The sequence below is a fragment of the Squalius cephalus genome (assembly GCF_949319135.1).
Source record: "Squalius cephalus genome assembly, chromosome: 16".
NCBI lineage: Eukaryota > Metazoa > Chordata > Actinopteri > Cypriniformes > Leuciscidae > Squalius > Squalius cephalus.
Genome location: NC_137137.1, coordinates 33,441,350 through 33,469,112, shown reverse-complemented (window position 1 = coordinate 33,469,112; position 27,763 = coordinate 33,441,350). Strand labels below are relative to the sequence as shown.

Genomic DNA, 27,763 nt, shown 5'->3' with positions numbered 1-27,763 from the left:
GGTAACATCAGACATTTGGCATTATCACTATCAGGACCCACAAATATTCCCCCATTGCATTATTATACATTATATTCAACATTATATCTAATATACTGACACTAAAACTCTGAAAACGTGAATTTTTTCTCACATAGTAATTTTCACTTTTTGGTGAACTATACACAATAAATATGGTCACTATCCATGATACATATTGTTGCATTTTTTATTTATTATTGTGTGATATATTGTGACACGATATATTGTTACACCCCTAGAAATAAGTGCTCTATGTAGTAAACACAGGACAAATTAACAGCAATGTATAATATTTTTATTTAACACTGTGTACTGAGCTATTCTGTTTTTTGTTATATCTATTCAACAAAGCTTATACATTTTTACAATCTTATCCATTTTACTAGTTATGATATTTAAGCCTGGGAACACATAACATTTCAGAGCCGTAAACAAAGAAGTGTTTTCGAAATGTACAGCTTCATTACAGGGCTTTGCTTCTGTGGTATGTCAACTATTCTCTTTCTCTTTTTTTATATCAAATAGCGCTGCCGCAGAAAATCACACGTTAACATCAAATTTGATTGACAGTCGTTTAGGGCTAATCAGCATTCTCTGTCTCTACTGTGATTGGATAGAATGATAGTTGTGGGCGGGCTTTAGGCAGACAGCTAATGGTGTTCTGATACATACTAACCTTGTGTGTCCGGGGGCGGGGCTTGAGGAGTCTATTTATATGGGGGAAGTGTCTTTTCTCAACCAGTTGAAGAAAGAAAAAGGTTAGTTGCCTCCTCAAATCTTATAACCCAAGAGTGAAAATGAGGGAAATCGTGCATCTTCAAGCCGGACAGTGCGGTAACCAGATTGGAGCCAAGGTTTGTTTTTTTATTTTTTTCATTTTTTTTTTATTATTAGATTTTTTTAATCGACATTTGCAGTTGTTGTTGGTTTGATATTTGGTATTAGTGTTTATAGAATAGAATATGTAATAATAATAAAAAAATAAAAAATCAAATCGTTAATATTTTCTCTAATGTGCCGTAATTGTTCACAGTCCAATAGTCCAAACTACTCTGATCTCGTTTGAATGCAATCTAGGTCATACATGTGCTTCCTCGTTCGGGTTTATTTGGTTAGATTGAAAAGATTAAAAGATTTTCGAAGATTATGTATTTTAGCAGTTGGCCAAAATGTATATTGTAAATAAAAAAAATTCCCTGTCAATTCTTCGTCTCGCCGGCGTCTGTCTGGGAGCTTCCCTTTGTGAGATTCACTGCAGTGCGACAAAAGGAAGTGAACGTGTAAGCGCAGTCTAAATATAGCCATATCCCAGATTTTTTTAAAGAAATAATCGCAATAAATATTACAAAACCAAAAATCTAATAGCACCGGCCTGTTAATTCGGATATTTATTTATTTATTTATTTCCGAAATGTAGACGCCCAATAAATCGATTAGGGTATGAGCGCACCGGAAATGGATTTCAGCCAACCGGTGCGCGTGGCGCGCGCGCGAGTTTTGCGCGGGAGGAATTCAAAGAAGATCATTTGTTAGTGACGTTGTAACTAATTTTAACCGAAATTAAAATATATAAAAGCGCTTTATATGTAACAATTTTGTATACACCGTATGAGGCCTAAAAGCATTTTAATGCGAAATATGCGTGGGAGTTTGTGAACAGTTGGCTCCTTTTGTTAAGCCCACTCAGTGAATATTTGAAAAGCATAATGTTTAATGAAAGAAAGACTTTATTCACAACAGCGCCATCTTTAATTTGTAACGGGAATGAAAGCGAGGCTGTGAGGGATAGACATCTCTTCAGTCTGTTATTTAATGTTTTTTTTTATTATTGTTCTGATTATGAAACACTACAAAACATATCTTTCAGAGAAATTTGTTAAAAAAAAAAAATCCCAGGCAATTTGAGCTTTGAAAAATAATTGATCTAGGAGCTTTTATTATATTTTATTTTATTTTATTACAGCAGATACCAATAAAAACGCTAAGTATCCCTCACAGCCTCTCTTTCAGACATGTCATGGTGCCGCTCTGAATAAGGTCTATTTCAGTCCACAATATACAAAAACATTGTTGATTTTAAATCTGGCATGGATTACTGATAACATCATTGTTAATTGTTGCCTGTAGCTTTAAGCACAATCTACTCAAGTCACTAATTATATTGTTTATTATATCCCGTAGTTCTGGGAGGTTATCAGTGATGAGCATGGTATTGATCCCACCGGCACATATCATGGTGACAGCGACCTCCAGCTCGACAGGATCAATGTCTATTACAATGAGGCATCAGGTACGTCCACATATCAATACTACTAAGTGAGGGTGCACATTATGATTTTTTAATTATGGAAAACTTATGGTAAAATAGTTTTGTATTTTTATTTTATTAAGCCATATTAACCCTGTGTTTTATCATGTTTTAGGAGGCAAATACGTGCCCCGTGCTGTGTTGGTGGATTTGGAGCCTGGAACCATGGACTCTGTGAGGTCCGGACCCTTCGGCCAGGTCTTCAGGCCAGACAACTTTGTTTTTGGTGGGTATTGTTATTGATAGTGTTGTCACTATACTGGAATTTCCAACTTCGGTGTGATACCTTGAAAAAATATCAATATTTCATACCATTTTTCAATACCACAGTTTTTTTTTGAGAATTTGGGTTGATTAAAATGCTAAATTTGGTGTTACATTGTGTGTGTAAGTGAATAGGTTTTGACTTGGTCCTGGAAACCCAATGAACAGGACAACAGAGATACCAGAATAACAATCTGAATACATTTTTTTTTTGTAATTTTGTTGTGATCGCTTACACACTGAACAGGGAGGCTTTATTTGAATCTTTGAACTAAAAATTGACCCCCACCCATTAAATGCATAAATACAATAGAATAAAGAGACAAATGAAATAAACGGCTTTAAGTTTTTCAGGTTTCCTAACACTAATTTGTGTAGCATTTATTAACTGAATACTAAAGTAATCAAATGTACAATAACACTGGATAGTTTTCATTCTTAAAAATTAAATACAGATTAATGCTTACAATTAATGTTACAAAACGAGATCAACGAGTGATTTTCTTTGTCTTTTGTTCTTTTAATTAACATGACCGACTACAGCAGGTTTATAAGGCTTGCGGTCACTTCAAGATCCAATATACTGTAACACAACATGCGTTTTATCTCAATTATTTACGTTCCTAAACTGACTGTTCACCTAAATACTCTGCAAGACGGGCATTTCGACATTTTTGTATGCATTTGACCGTTTAATTGCAATAAGCCACGAAAAAAAGATCAGTTTGGTTCTCATGGCTTTATGAGAGTGCACCTTCTATAGATCAGTGGTGTGCGCAAATTAAGTGGTGAAATTATGCGCTATTCAACCGGAGCGAGTAAGACGAGTGAGTGACAGGAGGTGGGTGTGTGTCAATTCGCTGTTGTAGAGAAGAGATAGTGTATCAATGCTGCAAAAAAAGAGTATTAGGGCCATTTCCAATATTTCAGGATCGATACATATCGAAATATCTATATTTTTGACAACACTAGTTATTAATTAAATGAAATGCCATATATTTGTTCAAAATGAGGATGTTTTAAATATTTTTTACAGGTCAGAGTGGTGCTGGAAACAACTGGGCTAAAGGCCACTACACGGAGGGAGCGGAGCTGGTGGACTCGGTCCTGGACGTGGTTCGTAAAGAAGCCGAAAGCTGCGACTGCCTGCAGGGCTTCCAGCTCACACACTCTCTGGGCGGAGGAACCGGCTCCGGCATGGGAACGCTCCTCATCAGCAAGATCCGCGAGGAGTATCCCGACCGCATCATGAACACCTTCAGCGTGGTGCCCTCGCCTAAAGTGTCCGACACCGTGGTGGAGCCCTACAACGCCACACTCTCTGTGCATCAACTGGTTGAGAACACAGACGAGACCTATTGTATCGACAACGAAGCGTTGTACGACATCTGCTTCCGCACGCTTAAACTCACCACTCCTTCATACGGCGATCTGAACCATCTCGTGTCCGCTACTATGAGCGGCGTCACCACCTGCCTGCGTTTCCCCGGCCAGCTAAACGCCGATCTGCGCAAGCTAGCCGTGAACATGGTGCCTTTCCCTCGCCTCCACTTCTTCATGCCCGGCTTCGCTCCTCTCACCAGCAGGGGAAGCCAACAGTACCGCTCCCTAACCGTACCAGAGCTCACTCAGCAAATGTTCGACGCCAAGAACATGATGGCGGCTTGCGACCCGCGCCACGGACGCTACCTCACAGTCGCCGCTATCTTCCGTGGCCGCATGTCCATGAAGGAGGTCGACGAGCAGATGCTCAACGTTCAGAACAAGAACAGCAGCTACTTCGTCGAATGGATCCCAAACAACGTCAAAACCGCAGTTTGCGACATCCCGCCGCGCGGGCTCAAAATGGCCGCCACCTTCATCGGGAACAGCACTGCCATCCAGGAGCTCTTCAAGCGCATCTCCGAGCAGTTCACCGCCATGTTCCGGCGCAAAGCTTTCCTCCACTGGTACACAGGAGAAGGCATGGATGAGATGGAGTTCACCGAGGCCGAGAGCAACATGAACGACCTGGTGTCCGAGTATCAGCAGTATCAGGACGCCACCGCGGAAGAGGAGGGCGAGTTTGAGGAGGAGGGAGAGGAAGAGCTGGCTTAGATCTCTCTTAATATACATGTCGTTTTCCAAGATGTATCATTTTGCTCTCGTACAAGGAAAAAAAATTACAGTTTTCTTCTTTTGTTCTTGTCTCTTGTTTGTACAGATGTCATTAAAAGGCCTTTTCTTCTGTTAAAATGTCTTCCTCTTTATTTAATTACAGTAGTCAACATTTGAAGTGGATCAAACCCTTTCATCAAAGTTATACATGAATTACAATACCCGTTCTTGTCTTAGGACGACTTTGATTACCTTTTTTGATCCACTTCAAATGTTTGTACACATGTCATTAAAAGACTTTTTCTTCCGTTAAGATGTCTTCCTCTTTATTTACTTAGTTTGCACTCAACAGAACCCATCCTTATTCTTTACTGGTCACAGATCCTTGTCAAACCTGTCGAGTTTGCCTCCAGACATCACTGGTTGAGTTAACATTAACAACAACATTATCATGCCAAAGTATATTTACGTTACCAGTCACAAGTTTTATAATCCTTCTTACATGATTAGGAGAATGTTAAACCTATACAACAGGGTTCTCTATGTTAACCTTGCAGTTACTATTATGAAATAGAAATGAACAGTGTTTTACCATATTTATTAATCTTGATGTTAATTTCTATACATATTAATGCGTTTTAATTAACAGTGAAAAGGTTCTATTAGAATTGTTTATGGATAAAGAAAAATGTATGCATTTTCTTAGCTCATGATACAAGTGTTAAGTTATCAAAACTAATAACACAACTGGTTTAGTTGTGTATAGTGACCAGAACCGTTGAATATAGTATAATTTGCTCATCTTCCTGTATGAACGACTTTATTCTGTAGAACACAAAAGATATTCTGAAGAATGCAGGTAACCAATTTAGATTGAGCAAACCCTTTAATATCAAAGGGAGATAATAAGAAGCGTTTCAGTCATGTAGGCTTACAGCAAAAAAAAAATAAACATAGCCCTGTGTCCAATTATGACTTAATACTGTTACAATTAGCTGTTTCTCACTAGAAACTTAATTTAAAAATGAAGGTTTATTCTTCAGTTACTTATACAGCATTATATAACAATGTGAGTTTATAGCTTTAAAACTAGTAATACTTAAATAATTATGTTATCATGATCTTACATTGACGCCTCATTAGCGGCCGTTTCCGCCATATTGGAACGGTCAAAACCGGCCTGTGAACGTTCGAGAGCAAGTTTACTGAGTGTCTGCTGCTCCTGCCGATCGACTGTCCTGCACAGTTCATCTCCAACCCTAATCAAACACACCTGCCTTTCATTTTCAAGTGATCCTGAAAACCTTAATTGGTTGCTTCAGGTGTGTTTGATTAGGGTTGGAGATGAACTGTGCAGGACAGTCGATCGGCAGGAGCAGGATTGGGCACCTCTGTGACGAATACTTTATAGGCTATATGAAATAGACTTAAGCAGATGATTTTGCTAAACTAATACAATGCAACACAACATTAACAAGTTACCATAGTAAAAGTAAAAACATTAAAAGTACCATAGTAAAAACATGTAGTAGGCTATAAAGTTAATAGCCTACATTTAAAACACAAACCAACACATTGTCACTTTTAAAAGGTTATCCCATTTCTTTCCTTCGAGAATTTAAAATTGAAATCGAACATGTAGTCCAGTCATTTTATGAAAAAAGGTTGAACAAATTGCAACAGAAGCAAACTCAACTGATTTTGTATCCTTAATATGTCCTGAGTAAGGAAAAAAAAAAGCCCTGAAGAATCACATGAGGGGAAAGTTCTGAAAAAGACCCAAATATTCATACGCCTATTCATTCTTTTTCTTATGTGAATAGGGAAATAATATTAACCTTTAGATATCACCATGAAAATTACTGAGTTGATTACTTACATCAAGACAAACAAAAATTGTATTACAAGTTATTTGAAATTGTTTGTTAACATGGACAAATGGTGCATAATCTAATTACGTATGTGCTAATTTGCATAAATACCACAACAGATCTAAACATTGGGTATAGCCAGGCGAAAATGTCTTGTTGAATCTTGTTGACATATAACAGTAAAAGACTTAATGTTAAGGTCTGAATGGAACCCATTACGGCTACCCATGAGCATTAATACATAGAGGCAGGAAGAAGTACTTTAGAAAGTACTTATTCATTTTTAAGAGATGGGGTTTGGGGCTGGGTCTGTGGGACTGTTTCTGGGGATTCACTTTTTATTTTACTTACCTTTTGTCTTCTGCATTCTCCTTACCCTTGTCTCCTGTTCTTCCCTCAGACTCGTCCACCAGAAACAGTCCCACAGACCCAACCCCAAACCCAATCTCTTAATAATTAATAAAGGATGGTTTCTAAAGCACGTCTTCCTGCCTCTATGTATTAATGCTCATGGCCGTAATGGGTTCCATTCAGACCTTAACATTAAGTATTTTACTGTTATATGTCAACAAGATTTAACAACACATTTTCACCTGGCTATACCCAATGTTTAGACCTGGTGCAAATACCACACAATATGCAAATGTGTCTGGACTGTAGCGGCATCTACGTATACAAACCTATGCTTACCACAACCAAGCGAATCACCAGTGTCTTTATTACAGTTTCTCAGCAGATGGCGCTGTTGTCTAAGTTTTCCTTTTCGTCCATACAAAGTAGGATACGATCCCAACACACAGCAAGAGCAGAGACCAGCAGCAAGCCCGCTTCACCTGGTTTTCAAGATTCTGCTTCTCGCCAAAACGAGTGATAAAACCTGACTGAGAGCAAAACACAAAGTCAGATATGTAATAACAATATTATTAACAATAACAAAAAACAATAACAAAAAAACAACAACATTTAATTACAATATGTAATAAAAAATCCACTTTATTTTGCTACGCAGAAGTAATGCGAATGCGACTTCCAAATAATTACCCGCCATCCCATGGCTAAAGAATAACTGCAGTAAACGGTACAAATATGTGTTGAATGATTTATAATTACGATAATAAATAAAAATAATATCATAACAAATTTCAGTTTACAACATAAGACTAAAATAACAGCAGAAGCCTCGCACGTGTACATTCAAGTTAAAAAGAGCTCTTCAGGTGAATAAAATGTTATTTTTTAAGTGCAGTTTACTACACTAAATATTTTCTAATAAATAAACTGAAAAATGTTTCAGTTACTCAATGCATATGATGGTGATAATAAATAAATAGAATAAACATGATCATAAAATATGTCCCATGAGGGAAGCATGAAAAACCATGAATTTCTGACTAGATAAATCATGCTTGTTTTGCTCAAATCATGGCATTATTATTGTTTATTTTGTTCACCTAGTGCATACACGTCCTAGAGGGAAAAGACAGTTACCAATGATGCAATTTGGTGCTACAGCTACCATATTAAACTTTGATTTTCTTTTTCTCTTCTTCATATTTTCTCTGCTAATTAAAAAAAAAAATCTGTTTATTACAGTGCATTAAACTAATAGCAGACACTAATTTCCCAAATAATGCTTTTATCATTTCATTTTGATAATATTTATTCTATTTTTTAATGCATTTTTAATTTTTTTTTTAAATTTTATTTACGTCTAAATTACTATATTTTATCAATAATTTAATTTAATAATATAATTTAAGCACATTCTTCACATTCTTTCAACTTCAATACAAAATAACCCCAATACCTGCAAAAAGCACAAAAAGTCCCACATTGGGTGTCTTTGCCGATCTCTTGTGGGAAAGAAAATTACATAACATGATATTTCATGACTCTTGCCTCTAGATGGCATAATAGCTCTATATGGAGCAAATGAGCTGTTTTTTTTCTGTTTCTTTCTGTTTTTTCTTCAGTATGCATTCAGGTATATATTTAGACATTATAAAATAATTTTTGGGAAAGTTTTAGCATTTTTAGCATTAGGTTTTTCTATTTATACTGAAGTGTCAGATATTGTAATAATTCTTTTAATTTAGAATGAAAAAATGCTGTTATAATTTCACCATTTATTTAGCATAAAAATATTCACCCCCCTCACAGTCGTCATGAAGGCAAAATTAGCAATATAGACCAAAACCACTTTTTGTACCAGACTGTAAACATTTTTTTTCTGCTGTAAAGTTGGGCATTTTAACACTGGGGTTTATGGGATTGACTCTCTTTTGCAGCCTGTCTCTAGTGGCCAGTCGATGAATTGCACCTTCCCTTGTGTTCTGTAACTAATCCTTCCCTTCGCGGGTCAAAGCCCTAAAATTATACTTAATTTCTTCTTCTTCTTTTTTTTTGTCCAGAAAACTTATTTTATTTCATTTTCTTAATATTTTTTATTTTTCTATTCCATTTAACTCACAATTTCATGCATAAACCTCAAAATATTTTACATTGGGTGTCTTTGCCGACCTCTTGACATGATATTTCATGACTCTTGCCTCTTAGATGGCCTTATAGCTCTATATGGAGGAACGAGGTGTTCCGCTGGGTCCTAAAGTCAGTTCTTCAGCATTCAGACACACATGTAGACATTATAAAGTAGTTTTTTTTTGGTAAAGTTTTAGCATTTTTAGTTTGAATTTTGAGCATTTTTAGGTTTTTCTATGTGTACTGAAGCATTCTTCACATTCCATTCATTCCTAAGGGGGTCAAATTGACCCACAAGGGAAGGATTTGTTTTTAAATTTCAACCACAAAACTCCTCGAATTCATAAAACAAAAAATTTTGTTTTTTGGTTTAAGTGCGACAAAAGTCATGGGGTCTTGGACCCCTCCTCCGATGAACATTCAATTAAAAATGACCTGAGGGAAGGATGAGGGATTCAAGAGAGAGACAGGAAGGTTGCCACTTGGATAGAATCTGAAGAACATATTTACTACTCTAATGTATTAATACACACATTTTAGGGGCAGATAAGGACCAAAGTTGTCTTTTTAAGGGTACTGCCCCAATGCTCTTGTGTGTGGGTAAGTAAATAAATAAATAAGGTACATTTTTTGCCAATATTTCCGACAGGGTAAGTACAATGTAACAACTTGTAAACAAAAATTGGTCCAGGTGTCTGTAATGCATTATGCAACATGTACTATGTGTAAAGAATTTCAGAATGCAACAATATGTTAAATCAAGATTTATGATCATGTTTTTTGTGGTTCAAGTGCGACAAAAGTCATTGGTCTTGGATCCCTCCGATGAACACTCAATTTTTTGGGGGAAGGATGAGGGTGTTGGATTCAAGAGAGAGACCGGAAGGTTGGTCCTGATGCTTAAAGGTGCAGTCTGTAAGAATGACAACTAGTGGTCGAAATAGGTACTGCAGTCCAATTCAAAATATCGGAGATCGTCCTTTCCCCCGCCTCCTCAGACAATATCACAGACATAAACAACAACAAACATTCCAGCCTGCAAAACATTTCAAAGTAAAATAACTGGCTGTGGAAGTGTTTTTCAGAGAAACGAGTATGTGAACTTAGCATGTTTCCTCAATATATGCAAACATATTAAGGTATTTTTATGCTTTAGTAGAGAGAAAAAGTTACATCCAGCACCTTTAAAGAGAAAGATCTTTGCCCCTCGACACTTACCCATCCTCCTCGGTCCCTGATCTCGGGGCAGACGACTCTCTCTACGTAACTGCCCACACACTCCTGGATCTGGGGCAGGACCGCAGACATGCCCCTCTCCTGGCAGTGCAGAGCCAGCTGTCCCGCCAGAACGAACACGGACAGCACCGCGCTCCAGGCCAGCTCCCGGCGTCGAGAGGGGGCGAAGTGCTCGTCCAGGATCGACACCAGGGTCGCGCAGGCCGTTCGCTCCGTGACGTCCTGGAAAACACGAGGCCAGCGGCGAAAGAAGATCGGAAAGCGATTGATCAGCTCGTCTCCAGCGTGTCTCAGCGCGGCCGAGGCTCGGGACGGGGCCGGACCCAACGGGACGCCGGGTTTCACCGTCATATAGTTGATGTAGTCGTACGCCATCAAATAGGCCTCGCGCACCAGAGGGTCAGGACTGTTCAGGCCTCGGCCGATCACTGCGCTGTCCGACAATACCATCACTTCAGATTATAGCAGTCAATGTCCAACAGCGTCTCTCTTCAGCACACACTCATGTCAGACGCTAGACTTTACGCTGATCGTCTACATAAACGGCCTGTTCGGATTATCCAGGTTCTTGGGAATAAAAAGAAAATTCAAGATCAGATGCTTCAGATTAAATCTCATGTCAGTGAGTGATTCTCAATCTTGTCCACACTAATACGCTTTCGTTTGAAAAAGCATATTTTTCTCTCCGTTTTGGCCTTCAGTCCATTGGAGTGAATGTAATTAGTTACTGTACTTAAGTTTCTTTTTGGCTACCTTGTAGTTTTACTGAGTGTCAAATATATTTACAACTTTTACTTTCTTCTTTGACTACATTTTTGAATAAGTAAATGTACTTTTTTTGTGTCTCAGCGCGGCCGAGGCTCGGGACGCTTTAGGCCTTGTCCACACCAGGGGCGTCACCAGGCTTATTTTAAGAGAGCTTTAGCCCCCCTAAATTTCCACCCAGCCCACCTAAAAGTTTACGATTAACTCCATAACATGTACACTAATTAGTGATCTCCTCAGTCCCCTTTAAAACTCACATGGATCCGGCGGCAGGCTTCGGCTCATCCCTGTATTTTAATCCGTAGCAGCGCAGCGTCAGAAGCAGAGGACAATGTTTGTGCATTTATTGATAGATTATGATATCTGTGTAGTTATTTGTCATAAATGCAGTTTACATAATATGATGTGGTTTCCCGTCCACTGTAAAATCTGGGTTTATATATTTATTTTATGAAAATTCTTTTATCTAAATGGCTTGAAACTTTGTGACTACCTACTCATGCTATACTTTACAAAATTGCATAAAATTGTCATAATATTAATTTTGTAATAAATCCAAAAGCAAAACACGTGAAAAGAGCTATGAAAGTGAGTGGAAATGGCATTTGAGCTCATGAGTGGTCCTCTGCTGCCATCTACTGGTTATAGTGGTAATTTCATGTCATTTTCATGTTAAAAGTGTTTGTTTTCCACCAGGTGACAGAAATCCTCCACTAAAGCATGGCACATTTTCCATGTTATCTTCATGAATGAAAATGATAAATGTAGATATTCTTTGAAATAAATTTTGTTGCACAAACGTAGAATTAAAAAAAAAAATATTTGTTTAAAACATTAGTGTTGATAGATATTCATGTTTATACCGGTATTGTGCCTGTAATGTGCTATTCACTTTCACAAAGTTGCTAAAATATGTTACTTTGCATATCACAGTCCTGCCAAGATGACAGAATTGACTCGCATTTGCTGTCCTGCGGCAATACATGAGAGTACTCGCGTTATAGACCAAACATATAATGGTGAGTGAGTCCGACCTGTACGCTTCAGATATTTTGCTAAATAAAATGATCCTGCCAGAAGAATTGCGCGATAACTTGATTATGTCTTGTTTTGGCTGAAAACGACACCGTTTTCAAAACGATCCTCATATATATATATATATATATATATATATATATATATATATATATATATATATATATATATATATAAACTTTTCACATTGGATTTAAAAATCTTTTTTTTAAATAAGGAGATATGCATGCATTGTAGGTGTAAAAAAATATTTTTCAAGAATTTGAAGACTTCTTCAATAATTCTTCAATAATTATTCTTTAGTTTTTACTTTAAACTATTTTACAGTCATTAAAGTTTGATCTTTTCAAAGTCATTTTCAAAGCCAACATGAACACAAAGAGTACATTTCTAAGAACTTGACAAGTGTATTTTAAACTAGATTTTAAAAAAATTGATTGATTGTTGAAACCATTGTTGCACTTGACCTCTCTATAAGCAGGCGAAACATTCAAGGAAATGAAACATCTTAGCCTAGCAAAAAATGTTAGACCATCAGCAGAAGCCTTTCATTTAAACGTCCAGATTGTTGCATTACTGCTCCGTAAACCTGACATTCACACACACTGCAGCGAAGGCCCAGCGACTCACCCTTGTTGAATCATGCCGTAACTAAACGGTTGGGATTAGTTAACAGCTGACCGAAGGACAATCACAACAGGAGATTCTCCAGAGTGAGCCGACGTCTGTGAGATTTACATGTTGTTGTCCGACTCGGACTATATTTAGTTCCCTTGTCTGTAACAGATCCAGGAGCTCATTGCACACACAGTCCTGCGGGACACGACACCAGGACAGACTCGGGTACAGCTATAAATACTCAATGCAGGAACATCAGCCACTGGGTCTACAGTGTGTTTGTCTATAACCTAAAGCTCAGAGTAAAATCAGGCTGATGTGCATTGAAACTGAACAATAGGTAACACTTTAGGGTAACACTTTATTTTACAGTGTCCTTGTTACATATGTTACATGTACTTACCATAGTAATAACAGTAAATTATGCATAATTACATGCAACCAACCATCAACCAAACCCTAATCCTACCCTAACCCTATAGTAAGTACATGTAGTTGCTTAATATTACTCAGTACTTAAATGTATAATTACACTGTAATAAAGTGTAACCCACTTTAGAATACTGTTCCTTCATTGATGAAGAACTACAGAGGAACAAATGCGTAACGCACTATTAACATTACTACTTTTAACTAACAAGAAACTCAGTTGAATGTGGTAGTTCAAGAAAAAGTAAAATTACACAATTTTTAAACTACTTAAAAAAGTACAATTTCTGAAAAAAACGACTTAATTACAGTAACGTGATTATTTGTAATTTGTTACTTCACGCCACTGCAAATGAGAAACGCTTAACATTCTAGTTACCATTAACTAACAAGAAACTCTGATTAACGAATTAGTGAGTAATAGCGCTCAAATGAATGTGGTACAGTAGTTCACTGTTAGCTAGTCAGTAACTACTATTTTTCATACAGTATCTCAAGAACTACTATATACAGGTTCATAATTAATATTAATAATGCATAATATAAGGTAACAGTAACCCATTAGTAATGAATCAAGTGTTACTACAACCCTCTGAAGGAACTACTTATTATTTGGATCAGTTTTCTAAAGTGAAGATCATACTGATCCAAATAATTAGTAGTTCCTTTAGAAGGATGTAGTAACACTTGAGTCATTAGTGGGTTACCGTTACCTTTTATTATAAATTATGCTTTATTTATGTTAATTATGAACCTGTATAGTTCTCTGGGAGGTATGAAAAAATAGATACTGATTAGCTAATAGTGAACTACCACATTCAACTGAGTTTCTTGTTAGTTAAAAGTAGTAATGTTAATAGTGCGTTACTCATTTGTTCCTGTGTAGTTCTTCATTAATGAAGGAACAGCTTCTAAAGTGTTACCGAACGTATATTTAAAGGGGTGAAACGTGGCTATTAATTTGGAAACCTGTTTTCATTACAAACAACCAGGAGCCTCTAAAATTGAAAAACAAAGCTTAAAGAGGGTCACCGACTGGACTAGAAGTGCTATATGTTTAAAATCTGAATATTAGACCATGGTTATTAATTAAAAGTGTACCAGGTTTTTTTTTGTTTTGTTTTTTGGCGTATTGATTACCATTTGTAACCACAGTTTTACTACAAATACCATGGTTAAACTATGGTAAGTGTAGTAAAGCCATGGTTAATTTGTGGTTACCATGGTTTAACTACAATAACCATGTTTTTTTTTGTAGTAGTAGTCGTCAAGTCACCTTCATTTATAGCACTTTTAACAATTTAGATTGTTTCAAAGCAGCTTTACAGTGATAATAGGAAATTAAAGTAACAGAGATTGTTTTGGCTTTACAGCAGCTCTAGAATAAAGTTATTGTCCAGCTAAAGTTAGTTTTGATTGATTCACTTCCATTGCAAAGATCATTAGTTATTAACTTATGGCTCTTTTCCACTGCATGGTACGGTACGGCTTGGTTTGGTACGGATCACTTATGGCGCATTTCCACTGCAAAAATGTAGACGTTACCTTAGACAACGTTGTTTACACGACAACGATATGCTTAAAATGGAGAAGAAAAGCGAAGTGAGCCGAACCGTTCCGCGCCGAGTCGAACCGTACCGAGCCGTACCATGCAATGGAAAAGCGCCTTTAGGGGCCGCTAACACGACACCGTTCTAACAGAAAACCCTTAATGAGCTCCGGCTGCTCATTCGAACAAAAACAGTGCCTGGTGACTCGAGAACGCAAACCATCTCGGTTGCGTATGCAACCCTCGTTCCCTGAAGGAGGGAACGGAGACGTAGTTGACGTCGACTGAATGGGATCTACTATGGAAAGCGCCACTAGAGCTGCCACCTTCCAGTGCCTGGACGAAAGCCTCCTGACCCCCTGCAATTTTGAGGTGGAGAAGGGCAAGGCTTCGGCCAGGGAAGTCAACTGCTGTTCCACAGGACCACTGGGAAAGCGTTCCCTATCAAGGAAGGAAGGGACGCTGCGAAAACCACATCCTACCCGAAGGGAGGTGACATGTGGAGAATACACATACGGACTGAGCGGATGACGGGCAGTACAACATATGGATTGTCACTGGGATGACTCCAGCCTATAACAGGGGGGAGGATCAACCGAACAGTGACGGCAGAGCGGACTCTGCCGAGGGAAGACACGGGCTCGCCGCAGGGAAGAATACACATATGGGATCACCGTAGGGATCACAACATGTGGACCCAGCCTAACACAGGTCCCACCATACGAGTGATAGGCCTGGCTTCGGACGTTCTGCCATGTCCGTTGTCGAAGGGTATGGAGGAACTCGACAGGGTTCGGCTAATAAGGGGAACTCACTGGGGCAAGAATTGCGCACGTATCCAGTCCATAGGAGGGGAATGGCGCAGCAAGCCGACACTTCGAACCGTGCTTACAGTGAAACTGGCTTCATGTGAAGGGAGCCCACGGGAAGCAATGGTTCGACATATGCTAGTTCTCTAGCGAACGTGTATTGGTGTCGCCCAGCCCCCAACTCTATTTAACATCTGTTCAGCGAGGCACTCTGTGTCAACGCCTAGGAGAGAGCAATACCCTCGCTTAGGAGGAGCTCCCCGCCCAAGGGGCACGTGCATCTTAGGAAACTTTCTCACCAAGATGAAGGCAACCACATGTAGTGGGCCGACCTCTGCTTGGAAACAGCCTTCCCTTCTGCTGGTTTCCGTAACAGAGCTGGTCTAAGGTCTAGGCTTTGCATTCTGATCACGTATAACTGCACTGGAGCAGTCGGACAGAGAAAAAGCCAGGGCTGGGTCTGCCTACTCCGGGGCCAGCGCTTGCAGGCTCACCACCTGGTCCCGTAGGAGAAGTAGGAACCTTGGGCACATATCCAGGCCGGGGTCTCAGATCTCATGAGAGTTAGCCGGCCCCGAACTCCAGGCACAATTCGTTGACCGAAAATGCGGGCAAGTCCCTACCCTCTAGATCAGGGGTCACCAAACTCGGTCCTGCAGGGCCGCTGTCCTGCAGAGTTTAGCTCCAACCAGGTCCAACACACTTGCCTGAAAGTTTCTAGTATGCCTAGTGAGACCTTGATTAGCTGGTTCAGGAGTGTTTAATTGGGGTTGGAGCTAAACTCTGCAGGACAGCGGCCCTCCAGGACCGAGTTTGGTGACCCCTGATCTAGATAGAGACCAAACAAGCAGGAGAACTGTTTCTTTAAAAACAGAATTTTTAACTCAGTGCCTGTAGGGCTCAAGGGAGGTCTCTGCAGTGCAGTAGCACCAGAGAAAAAACACAAAACTGCCCGACGGCCGATTAAGTTTTCTCTGTGTGTTTCGCACAGTCGGCTGAAATTGGTCCTCGTTGGCTTTTTTCCGGCCGATTCGACATGTTGAATCGGCGTCGGGCCGTCGGTGAGAGAGAGAACTCTGATTGGCTGTTCAGCTTAGTGAACGAGTCAGTGCACGAGAATAATAGCAAAACAGCGAGCAAAGAAGTCAAAACGTTACAGATAGACGCTGTTCTAATGTTACGTCATCTTACCTGAATGTTCCTTGGCCAATATTTCAATATTAACATGAGCGGAGTGGAATAAAGAAAGTGTTTAGCAGGATTGATATTGAAAACGGTAAGCACACACTGCTTTGTTTACGGTGTGTGTTTCTGCAGCGTCGGTTTCTCTTTTTAAATGATGAATATAGATGAATATATCTGCAGAAATAGACAGTTGTCTCATTTACACGCAGGCGCAGAACACACACGCTAGCTGACAGTCGGCTGTAGTTCTCTCGGCGTGCTCAAGTGCAGCTTTTCCCCCGACGCAGGCGACGTTGGACTGCAGTACCTATTCCGACCACTAGCTGTCATTCTTACAGACTGCACCTTTAAAGGAACACGCCGACTTTAGCTTATTCACCGTATCCCCCAGAGTTAGATAAGTCCATACACACCCTTTTCATCTCCATGCATGCCGTAACTCTGTCTGACGCACCCACCGCTAACCTAGCTTAGCACAAAGACTGGAGGTAAATGGCTCCAGCTAGCATACTGCTCCCAATAAGTGACAAAATAACGCCAACATTTTCCTATTTACATGCTGTGATTTGTATAATCACAGCGTGTGCGAATAACAAGGTCACATGAGACACAGCCATCTTCTAACCGTATACATACTGGGAACTATATTCTCAGCACCTGAGAAGCAAGAAGCCTAGTTGGAGTAAATCACTCCGCAGAAGTAGCAGTGCTTCGGCTTCTGAGAATATAGTTCCCAGTATGTATACGGTTAGAAGATGGCTGTGTCTCATGTGACCTTGTTATTCGCACACGCTGTGACTATACAAATCACAACATGTAAATAGGAAAATGTTGGCGTTATTTTGTCACTTTTTGAGAGCAGTATGCTAGCTGGAGCCGTTTACCTCCAGTCTTTGTGCTAAGCTAGGCTAGCGGTGGGTGCGTCAGAGTTACGGCACACACGGAGATGAGAAGGGTATGTATGGACTTATCTAACTCTGGAGGATACGGTGAATAAGCGAAAGTCCCAAAAAGTCGGCATGTTCCTTTAAGTAAACTTCATCTAAACAAGTAACAGTCTTACTTTCCGTGATTTTGTCAATATTTATTAGCTAAGTGTAGGCTATATGTTATTTTTAAACGAAAAGAAAAGATTGGTGCGCAGACGGTAGCTCAGGTAGGTCAAAAACACACGAGGAGAAGCGTTAGGATAATTCAACATCAGCAATCACAGACATTGGCATTCGGACGGGATTAGATTTCTCAGAGTTTCCTGGAAAACACCAGGTAATTTGCCCTGGAATTTTTACAGAGGTTGTGTGAGGAAAAACACAGACTTGACAGATTCAGACGGGATTAAAATCGCAAAGTACATCTGTGAATCACGAATTTCTAATAGGGCTAAATTATTTGTTTTGGTAGAAGTCTGAACAGTCGGTAGGCCTAACTTAAAAAGTTAGTTAAATTGGCTGGTGTGTGAAAAAGTTCATTTCAAGCCATGCAAACAATGTTTTGCAGACTTCAATATAAATTTTCTAAAAAATAATTCTTCAAATAGGCCTACACTGGTCCCAAAAATGATGATTATGTCACAATTATAGTAACATGTATGAATGTCAATGCATCATATAACAAATATGAATGCAATTTTCCTTAATTAAATTAAATATAGCATTAAAAAAGCTTGAGATGCTTCATAGGCCTATCCACTATTCACCTTGACACGTTAATTAAAAGTCTACTACAGCATTAGTTTGCAGTTGTCACTGGTTTTGATAATTGCATCTCCATTTTATGTTCATCAACTACTATTAAATCAATTAATTAAACACAACTCAGTGTGTGTTCAAACCTATGCATGTGATAGGGTGTTTTAAAAGAAAAATACCCCCCCTCCAGACTAACTGACCACTAGGTGGCGTTGTTACTCTTATAAATGACCTGTAAAACCAGTCCAATATCTTTAGTTGTTGCCTATTCTCTCTTCAGAAATAACAACATCAGATGGGGTTGCTTGCTGCCATGTGTGTGAATTATTCACTGAATGCATTTTAAACGGTGATAATTAATGAATCATTAATATTCTGAACATGTAGCCCATATCACCCACAGAGCATTTCAAGTAGACACATTACTAGTTTCACACAGAGTAGATAGGCTAAATTATTTTAATAAGACTAGATTTAATTATTCCAAGTGCACTAGTCATTAATAAGCTTGTAGCCTACTACACAACTGCATAATCACACGAAACACAATGTGATAGGCCTATTCTTTTGAAGGGTCCTTAATTATGGTCTTTCTTAATAGTCTCTTTTAATTAAAATGATTACCCTCCGTGTTTGAATGATTGACCTTGATTTGCAAAGGTGCTGACACTTATTTGCAAATAATTTTGGAAAGGACTGCGGAGTGCGCGTGCACGCTGCGCGAGTTATCAAGCGCGAGAGATTGACAGCCGTCGTCAAATTCTTCACCGGTCCACTTTAAAACGCTGTGATTATTCAGTGATTATTTTCTCATTTCGGAGCCTCTATGGTTTACGGGTAATTTTAAAAGGTTTTTAATTTCCTGTCGAGTGCAGAGCGCTCAGATGTTTCCTGTGTGTGTGTGTGTGTGTGCGCGCGCGGGGGGGATTTGTGTGTTTGTTTTTACAGCGTGCTGTGCTTAGCGCTGGGCTCGTGTGTCATGTAGGATTTTAATACGAAGCTCATTTCCTGAAGCATCTAAGATAGAGATCAAAGCCTGTGCTTGCTCTCATTGCTAAGTGTGGGACAGTCAGGAAGGTTTGGTCTTCTGCATGTTTAAGCCTTGTGTCATAAGTTTTCTCTTATATCGGTCTCATATCGTTCATTGTTTTACCTCATGTTTGTACTTTCTCTGCTCTAAACCGAGATAATTAAGTTTCGGGACTCTATGACACAACTATACTGGCATGTCCGGTCATTATTAGATTGAATCTGGCTCAGCCCACTGACTGCATGCAAAAAAATGTTAGGCCTACACTTGTGCAAATGTAAATTGAACTGGTTCTAGCTGTGTCACATGACTGAATAATAAGATTGTTGCCTACTAACTAGCTATCAAAATATTAATTGCAATAGCACATATATTAACATGCTAAGTGCTAAGCATTACTCGTCGAGCACATGCACAGCCTAAGCAAATGCTCCACTCATCTCTGTAACAGTAACTTAAACGCATAAAAATTCCAACATAATTGAACATTAAACACTGATAAACACTATCAAGTCTTCCCCTATTCTCATCTTGCTCAAAAACAGAAAAATAACACTTAATTTCAACATATTTACTCTCCTTATTAAGTCTCAAGCAAAGCATGCTGGGAACTGCAGTTTCAGCAAAAAACATTTTTGAGTACTTGATTGGTTCACATTCAATAGTTCGATCTAGTAGGCTAGATTGCACATTTTAGAGATTTACAAGTTAATTGAAAGAAAATAATTCAAGTTCAGAAGAGAAACTATTTTGTTGCATTGATCGCAAATAATATCAAATTATGAAATCTAATTTAGTACAAATAAAAAATAATTACAGTAGTGTACTGATTAGCTTCGTTTTTACAGTAATGCACTGTATTACATAATTACAGTACCATACTGTAAAACTGAAAACGGTAATGTACTGTAAATCTTACAGTAACTTACTGGCAACAGTGTTGCCAGTAAGTTACTGTAAAAAACCCTTGCAAAGTCTAACAGTGTGAGATTAAATACATAAAGTATATTTGTTAAGTTTGCATGTTACTGTTTGCATGTAACTTGTGTTACTTAATTGTAATGCATTACACTGATGCCAATATTATGGTTTCTAGAAATCTGAAAAAGAAAGTGGCATGTATTAATATTTCTCATGTAAACATCTATTCACAATAGAATGTAATCATTCGCTTATTTCAATGCATGTCCAAACAAAGCTCTGGATGCTTCTATAAAGACTAACTTTCTTCTTATTTGACGGAGGAGTCAATAAAACACAATGACTGGTAACACTTTACTTACGTATAATGCATTATAAAGGTATTCATAAAGTACATTATAATGCACTGCATATTTTCATTAATTGTACCCAAAGTTAAAAACGCATTATAATATTGTGATTGACTGTGGTTAAAGTTGCTCATAAGAACATGCATTACAAGGAATAATTAATGCATTAAAAAATACTTTTATACAGGCTTTAAGTCAAGTGTTACCAAATAAGTTTTTGAACCCTCTGAAAATATCAGGGTGGAAAATGTTAGTGAAACTTGCTAAGTAGGATACGTAATTACGAGTAAGTGTGTTACTTTCGAATAAAGGCACGCAAAGCCCGGTTCTTCTCAAGAAAGATTGGTTGGTGTGAACCGTGCCTCAATCACGAACGCTTAAAAAGTGGACGTCCTGCAAAGATCATTTCAGTAACACAACAGGCAATCCTAAAAGAAAACATGTAGAAAACCAATTCTGCCAACAACAAAAATAAATAAAAAGGAGTTGGAAAACCCAAACCACCTGTTTTTCCCCACAACGCTTTGTGAAAATGTTCAGTGGACAGCTGAGACAAAAGTCACTCATGTGTTTTCTATTGAAAAGACCATATTTAAGAAATGAAGTCGCTCTCAGAAAAATGTTTAGCAAACACAACAGCTTGTACCTTATTTACTCCTAAAAGGTTTTAAGGGTTCATATTACTCTATGGTACTAAAATGCACCATTTAATGGTATAAGGTTATTGAAGATTGCAATAATGAAGATGATGCCTTTCACATTTAACTCTGTTTTACCTGTGCTTTTAGTAAATACGACACGACTGTTTCATAACGTGAACACCAAACCGACACGTTCTTTAAAATAACTTTTTGTTTTATTGCATATGACCCTTTTCCATTTGCTGTGATTTCTGAAATGGGTTAGCAGACATCGGAAATCTTTTCTATGACACAGAGGGAGGGAGCGAGTGATAAAAGAGCGAGTGAGCATGTGTGATTTGATAGAGAGAAGAGCAGGGAGTCACTGCAAATTACAGGATGTTTTTATTGTATTGCACCAAGGGCACTTCCAATCTCCCTCCTCCCCAAACGCCTAAACCCCTGCCTCTCACAGCTCATCTTTACACCCTCTCAATCGCCCCTTTCCCAAAGTGGAGGACGACATCGAGCGGAAGAAAAGAGGGGACATTTTCTCTGTGTTATTACTGTAAAGATAGGGATGAGACGAGAAGAGAAAGAGGGTAATTTAGCTGTTTGGGAGTGCTAGGCTAATTGGCCTCGATGGGGCTCAAACAATAGCTAAGTCTTCCTATTGACACATCCAGAGCAAGATTATGAGAATGAAAGAGAGACTGAATCTATAAAACATTAGGAGGTAGGAAAAGAGGGCCAGACGCTGGTTAAAATGTGCTGTTACATCTGCACATGAAATACATCTGAGAGAAAAAGAGCTCTTGGCTGTGCTCAAACCCTTGTGAAGAAGAAGTGCGCTTAATTGAGTGTACACTTGTAGTGTACTTCTAATCTTAAAAGTATATTAAAAACTGCTTGCAGATAATATGTGACCCTGGATCACAAAACCAGTCACGAGTCGCACGAGTCGCACCAAAAATCATTAGGATATTAAATTTTGTGGCAATAGCCAACAATACATTGTATGGGTCAAAATGATTGATTTTTCTTTTATGCCAAAAATCATTAGGATATTAAAGGATAATTCCTGTATTTAGCACTTTGAGTCTCTTTTCTGGTTTGTTTTGGGTGAACTAGAGTGGTGGACACAGAAATGTTGACGATGGGTCCTGTCTCGACTTTTTGACTCTTCTAGAATCGCCTTTGACCGCTTCAGAGCGGCTGGCTGCGGGCATGCACAAACATGTCCTTAAAACAACCCTTAACATTCGTTTTCAAACCTGTGCAACTCACCGAGGGGTTAGTGGCGTTCGTTGATGATTAAAAACAAATATATCGGCGCAATGTATGATTTCAATCCGTGTTATTTGCTATAGTGGAACTATTTTTTCAGATACCTCACAACCGCGTATAAACTTCCGCTCAATATTTGAGTCTGAAGCGCAGTAATATCAACGAGCAATGAGTCCTCCAACAGAAATCAATGGGATTTTACAAAATGACAAATAAAACACGACAGAAACTGTATTTCGCTACGCTACTTGTTTTGGATCATCAACGAACGCCACTAACCACTCGGTGAGTTGCACAGTTTTGAAAACGAGTGTTAAGGGTTGTTTTAAGGATATGTTCGTGCATGCCCGTAGACAGCCACTCTGAAGCGGTCAAAGGCGATTCTAGACGAGTCAAAAAGTCGAGACAGGACCCATCGTCCACCGCTCTAGTTCATCCAAAACAAACCAGAAAAGAGACTCAAAGTGCTAAATACCGGAATTATCCTTTAAGTAAAGATCATGTTCCATGAAGATATTTTGTAAATTTCCTACTGTAAATATATAAAACATTTATTTTTGTGAGTGAATGCAGCACAATCGCCAACATAAATGAACAACTTTAAAGAGATTTTCTCAATGTTTAGATTTTTTTGCACCCTCAGATTCCAGATGTTTAATAGTTGTATCTCGGCCAAATATTATCCTATCATAACAAACCATACATCAATGGAAAACTTATTTATTCAGCTTTCAGATGATGTATACATCTCAATTTCATAAAATTGACCCATGTGACTGGTTTTGTGGTCCAGGGTCACATATAATATTACTGAAATAAAAGGCCACTTAAGTGTACTTAATGAGAGCAAACTTTCATGATGTTACTTAACACACTTAAGTGTCAAATTAAAAGTTTTACTTTAAAGTTTTAAATCATCATGTTTTAATAAACTTTTGTCATGCTCTGAAGAAGTACACTTATTTTGATGTGTTGACGCACATGTGATGTACTTAACTATTATTACATAAATTTGTAACTTCATTACAAATGTGTAATTACAAACACGTGACACAAGTTTCAATAGAAATTACACTGACGTATATTTTAGTTTATCATAAATGCTTATCAGTACGTTTAGCAGGACACTTTAACCATATTACAATGAGAATAGAAATATTTATGAAATTACATATTAAGATGCTTAATTTCTACTGGATGGGTCAAAAGCACTCTTAGATTTAATAATTGTGAATAACACACAGTTAAGTGTCTGAAAACATTACACTGTTACTAAAGTATATTCTTTTAAAGCACATTATATCTGTTATACTCTTTTCAATATGCTAAACTTCTTTTTCAAAAGTGACTGCCAAGCTACATGCCACTCATATGTTAAAGTAGTTGAATTACAGTCAAGCTAACCTTTAAGAAGTAGTAATCCACTTTAAAGCTAAGAGAACAATTTATTTTTAAAATGATCAGATGATACAGTTTAATTCTGCAACCACAACGTTTATCTGTCATAAAAAAGTAAAGTGCATCATTGAGGTATTTGAAGTGTACTTCTTTTAGTTGGAATTTCAGTGGAATTTCACACACTACTCACACTATTTACTATAAAATGGTATAGAATCGTACAAATTGGAAACATGTCCTTGTATACTTTTATATCATTATAAATGTTTGCATGGTGTCTTGGGAGCTTGTCTGAAATCAATTTCCTTAAAATGTGCTTTCATGCAAAAACTCTGTTGAAAGTGCATAATTTAGTCAAAAGTTTCAAGGCTTTCGAACATTATGGTATTGTTAATGTTACTATTATTAGACTTACATTATATAATGGGTAACATAAGGTGGTTGTTGTTGTCACTACAAATACCATAGTTTATTATTACTAATGCGTGCTTTCATGGAGAAACTCTATTGAAAGTGCATAATTTCAGCAAAAGTCGCAAAGTTTCAAGGCTTTCTCGAACACAGTCCGAATGTTTGTCGAAAGACCTTCACTATTCAGTGTAAATTTGCAAACGATCTTTCCTCTTGTGTTGACAGACAGTGAGCTGAAGGTGACTGTGGAAGAGCTAACAGGGGATTGGTGTGTGTGTGTGTGTGTGTCCTCCTCTTCAGCGTAGCAGCAGGATGGTAGCGGTCATCCAGACGCTCTCTCAGGCCTCCATTATTCTCACAGTGTGAAGCCAGGACACTGAATGGAAGAAATTACACTGAATCTTCCAATCATTTAAAACGCCGATCGCACCTTATGGTCCGATCCCCTCCGAGCACGAAAAGACATGGCTCTTTCTCATGGCTCTTTCTTGGTCGGCAACTATCTCTCTGTGCCGCTCACTCACGCGCACCAGCCCAAACAAAGGACGAGCTTTTCTCTTTGATTATCCTGAAGCACATTTAATGGCCCTCTGTTTGTCCCCTACTGCACAGAATTGATGCAAACTGGTGGCATCCCAATTATTGTCTGCTTGCAGGATAACACACACACACACACACACACACACACACACACACACACACACACACATAAAGAAAGACACCGCTATGGTAAATTGCAGGTATTGATGCTGTACCTTTGTATCTGTGGGCCCAGCAGGACCAGTAGTTTGGGTAGTTAAGGGGAAATCGGGGATCCTCAGGTGGAAAAAGCTTTTATTGATCTCCAAGCCCTTTATTTTATTATGGCACCAGGTTTACAGAACATTTTCAGAACAATTGTTTGCTTGCACAAGCTTCTTGCCATCGAATTGCTAAGGAATGCAAAACAGAAAGGATAGTCTTCATTATAGGGCTGCTCGATTACGGTAGAAATCATAATAAATGGTCAATATTATAATCACAATTGTTTATTTCGATTATGATTGGGCCATATGACTAAAACCATATATGAGTCATTTATTTAACGATAGCGATGAGCTTAAGTGTGCTTACACAAGGAGTTTATGTTGGTGACAGAAGCTGCAGAAAAACAGAAACAAGACTGATAATAAAAGCAAAATAAGTCAATATAAATAAATGGTAACACTTTAGTTTAGGGTCCAATTCTCGCTATTAAGTAGTTGTATATTACTTTGATATTGGCTGTTTATTAATACCTATGAAGCACATATTAATGTCTTATTCTGCATGACCATATATTCTACATCCTTTAATCCACCCAATACCTAAACTTAACAACTATCTTACTAACTACTAACAAGCAGTAATTAGGAGTTTTTTGGACCCATTTAACATTCAGCAGGCCAACATAAATACATAAATACTACAGAACAAAGATGCATATGAAATAAACTTGCTTTTCAGGTAGGTTTAACAGTTTCGGGTACAGAAATAAAGTAAACAAATGTAAAATAGGACTGCATATTCTCCGCTGTATAAATTAAATACATATTAATCCTTATTTAAGTTTAAAAAAAAGTTATTTAGTCAAAAAGTAGGCTACTGGGCGAATTTCCTTTTTAAATATTCATTATTCCTGTGGTAGAAAACCTTGTGGCACCGAGATAGGCAACTATGAAGGGGGTCCTCGGGTTTGCAGTGTGTTCTTAATGCGGGCCTGATCACACACAACTCTCCAGGTTTCACATGTGAAAGAGTCTGCATCTGCTAATGATGGAGTGATAAGAGCTGGAGAGCGAACAGGAAACTCACACTGGTTGTTAGATGGTGATAAGATGACAGAAACAGACCTACAGCCCGAGAGCATCCATCGAGTCATCCACACCAAACAAGTGTTTGTTAGTTAGATGTTTTAGCTCATTTGATTGTGCTTTCAGCTGATGATATTACTGTAGTTATGTGCTAGTAATATTAGTCTTAAAGTGTAACAGTACAGGTTGAGTCAGGGTCTCTTTAAATGCAGAGGTTGAACTTAAAGTCAATGTAAAGTGGACTTCGCAGCCAATTTTACCTTTTGCTGTGTATTTCAGATTGAAACCGGTTATTCCATGAGAAAAAAATTAGCCATTTGGAATTGACTGAAAAATCGGCCAAATGGAGTCCGAATGGAGTCCAGGGCTGTTGAACGCTTGATCCTGATTGGTTGACGAACTCTCTAAGGTGTGCAGTTATTTTCAGGGAAACGCACAGATAAAGTAGTTCCAGCAGGTTTTGACCGCATTACAGTTCTACACTCACCTAAAGGATTATTAGGAACACCATACTAATACTGTGTTTGACCCTCTTTCGCCTTCAGAACTGCCTTAATTCTACGTGGCATTGATTCAACAAGGTGCTGAAAGCATTCTTTAGAAATGTTGGCCCATAGGATAGCATCTTGCAGTTGATGGAGATTTGTGGGATGCACATCCAGGGCACGAAGCTCCCGTTCCACCACATCCCAAAGATGCTCTATTGGGTTGAGATCTGGTGACTGTGGGGGCCATTTTAGTACAGTGAACTCATTGTCATGTTCAAGAAACCAATTTGAAATGATTCGAGCTTTGTGACATGGTGCATTATCCTGCTGGAAGTAGCCATCAGATGATGGGTACATGGTGGTCATAAAGGGATGGACATGGTCAGAAACAATGCTCAGGTAGGCCGTGGCATTTAAACGATGCCCAATTGGCACTAAGGGGCCTAAAGTGTGCCAAGAAAACATCCCCCACACCATTACACCACCACCACCAGCCTGCACAGTGGTAACAAGGCATGATGGATCCATGTTCTCATTCTGTTTACGCCAAATTCTGACTCTACCATCTGAATGTCTCAACAGAAATCGAGACTCATCAGACCAGGCAACATTTTTCCAGTCTTCAACTGTCCAATTTTGGTGAGCTCGTGCAAATTATAGCCTCTTTTTCCTATTTGTAGTGGAGATGAGTGGTACCCGGTGGGGTCTTCTGCTGTTGTAGCCCATCCGCCTCAAGGTTGTGCGTGTTGTGGCTTCACAAATGCTTTGCTGCATACCTCGGTTGTAACGAGTGGTTATTTCAGTCAAAGTTGCTCTTCTATCAGCTTGAATCAGTCGGCCCATTCTCCTCTGACCTCTAGCATCAACAAGGCATTTTCGCCCACAGGACTGCCGCATACTGGATGTTTTTCCCTTTTCACACCATTCTTTGTAAACCCTAGAAATGGTTGTGCGTGAAAATCCCAGTAACTGAGCAGATTGTGAAATACTCAGACCGGCCCGTCTGGCACCAACAACCATGCCACGCTCAAAACAGCTTAAATCACCTTTCTTTCCCATTCTGACATTCAGTT

The 27,763-nt window shown here is 38.6% G+C and overlaps 2 protein-coding genes across 2 annotated transcripts; one reads left to right on the top strand and one right to left on the bottom strand.

The window, feature by feature from the left end:
* The first annotated feature begins 721 nt into the window (after nt 1-721).
* On the top strand, nt 722-7,005 carry tubb2b (tubulin, beta 2b). Its single transcript, XM_079896276.1, has 4 exons — nt 722-875; nt 2,203-2,311; nt 2,445-2,555; nt 3,630-7,005. Exons 1-4 carry the CDS (start codon nt 819-821, stop codon nt 4,688-4,690), a joined length of 1,338 nt encoding a protein of 445 aa, XP_079752402.1. The 5' UTR covers nt 722-818; the 3' UTR covers nt 4,691-7,005.
* Nucleotides 4,729-12,916, bottom strand: bcl2l16 (BCL2 like 16). The gene is made up of 3 exons (XM_079896292.1): nt 12,706-12,916; nt 10,258-10,842; nt 4,729-7,442 (listed from the first exon to the last, which is right to left on the bottom strand). Exons 2-3 carry the CDS (start codon nt 10,723-10,725, stop codon nt 7,311-7,313), a joined length of 600 nt encoding a protein of 199 aa, XP_079752418.1. The 5' UTR covers nt 10,726-10,842; nt 12,706-12,916; the 3' UTR covers nt 4,729-7,310.
* Nucleotides 12,917-27,763: the final 14,847 nt, after the last annotated feature.

Coding starts and splice junctions, on each gene's coding strand:
- tubb2b (XM_079896276.1), top strand. CDS start 819: ATGAGGGAAATCGTGCATCTTCAAGCCGGACAGTGCGGTAACCAGATT. Junction 2,312..2,444: donor CTATTACAATGAGGCATCAG/GTACGTCCACAT, acceptor ATCATGTTTTAG/GAGGCAAATACGTGCCCCGT. Junction 2,556..3,629: donor GCCAGACAACTTTGTTTTTG/GTGGGTATTGTT, acceptor TATTTTTTACAG/GTCAGAGTGGTGCTGGAAAC.
- bcl2l16 (XM_079896292.1), bottom strand. CDS start 10,725: ATGGTATTGTCGGACAGCGCAGTGATCGGCCGAGGCCTGAACAGTCCT. Junction 7,443..10,257: donor TCAGGGACCGAGGAGGATGG/GTAAGTGTCGAG, acceptor TTTTGCTCTCAG/TCAGGTTTTATCACTCGTTT.